At 61.5% G+C, this 304-nt stretch overlaps 1 protein-coding gene across 1 annotated transcript in view; it reads left to right on the top strand.

The window, feature by feature from the left end:
* Positions 1–6: 6 nt before the first annotated feature.
* The window catches only part of EDNRB (endothelin receptor type B), a 13834-nt gene continuing 13536 nt past the window's right edge, over positions 7–304 (top strand). Inside the window, exon 1 of the mRNA XM_010294598.1 lies at positions 7–238. Coding sequence (XP_010292900.1) covers positions 20–238 — 219 coding nt within the window. The 5' untranslated portion in view covers positions 7–19. The remainder of the gene's footprint in view (positions 239–304) is intronic.

The raw sequence follows: 304 nt of genomic DNA, 5'->3' as shown, positions 1-304 counted from the left end.
GCGCTCGGCCTCGCCCCCCATGTGCACTGGGCAAACGGAGATCAAGGAGACTTTCAAGTACATCAACACGGTGGTGTCCTGCCTCGTCTTCGTCCTGGGCATCATCGGCAACTCCACGCTGTTGCGCATCATCTACAAGAACAAGTGCATGAGGAATGGCCCCAACATCCTCATCGCCAGCCTGGCCCTGGGCGACCTGCTTCACATCATCATCGACATCCCCATTAACGTCTACAAGGTGAGGGGGAGCCGGGGATGGGTCTGGGAGCGGGCGCGGGGGGGTGGCGGGCTGTCCTTGGGGGTC

Source organism: Phaethon lepturus, unplaced genomic scaffold (assembly GCF_000687285.1).
Source record: "Phaethon lepturus isolate BGI_N335 unplaced genomic scaffold, ASM68728v1 scaffold43849, whole genome shotgun sequence".
In the NCBI taxonomy this organism is placed as follows: domain Eukaryota; kingdom Metazoa; phylum Chordata; class Aves; order Phaethontiformes; family Phaethontidae; genus Phaethon; species Phaethon lepturus.
The sequence above is the reverse complement of the archived record's forward strand: the minus strand, read 5'-3'. Positions and strand labels throughout refer to the sequence as shown.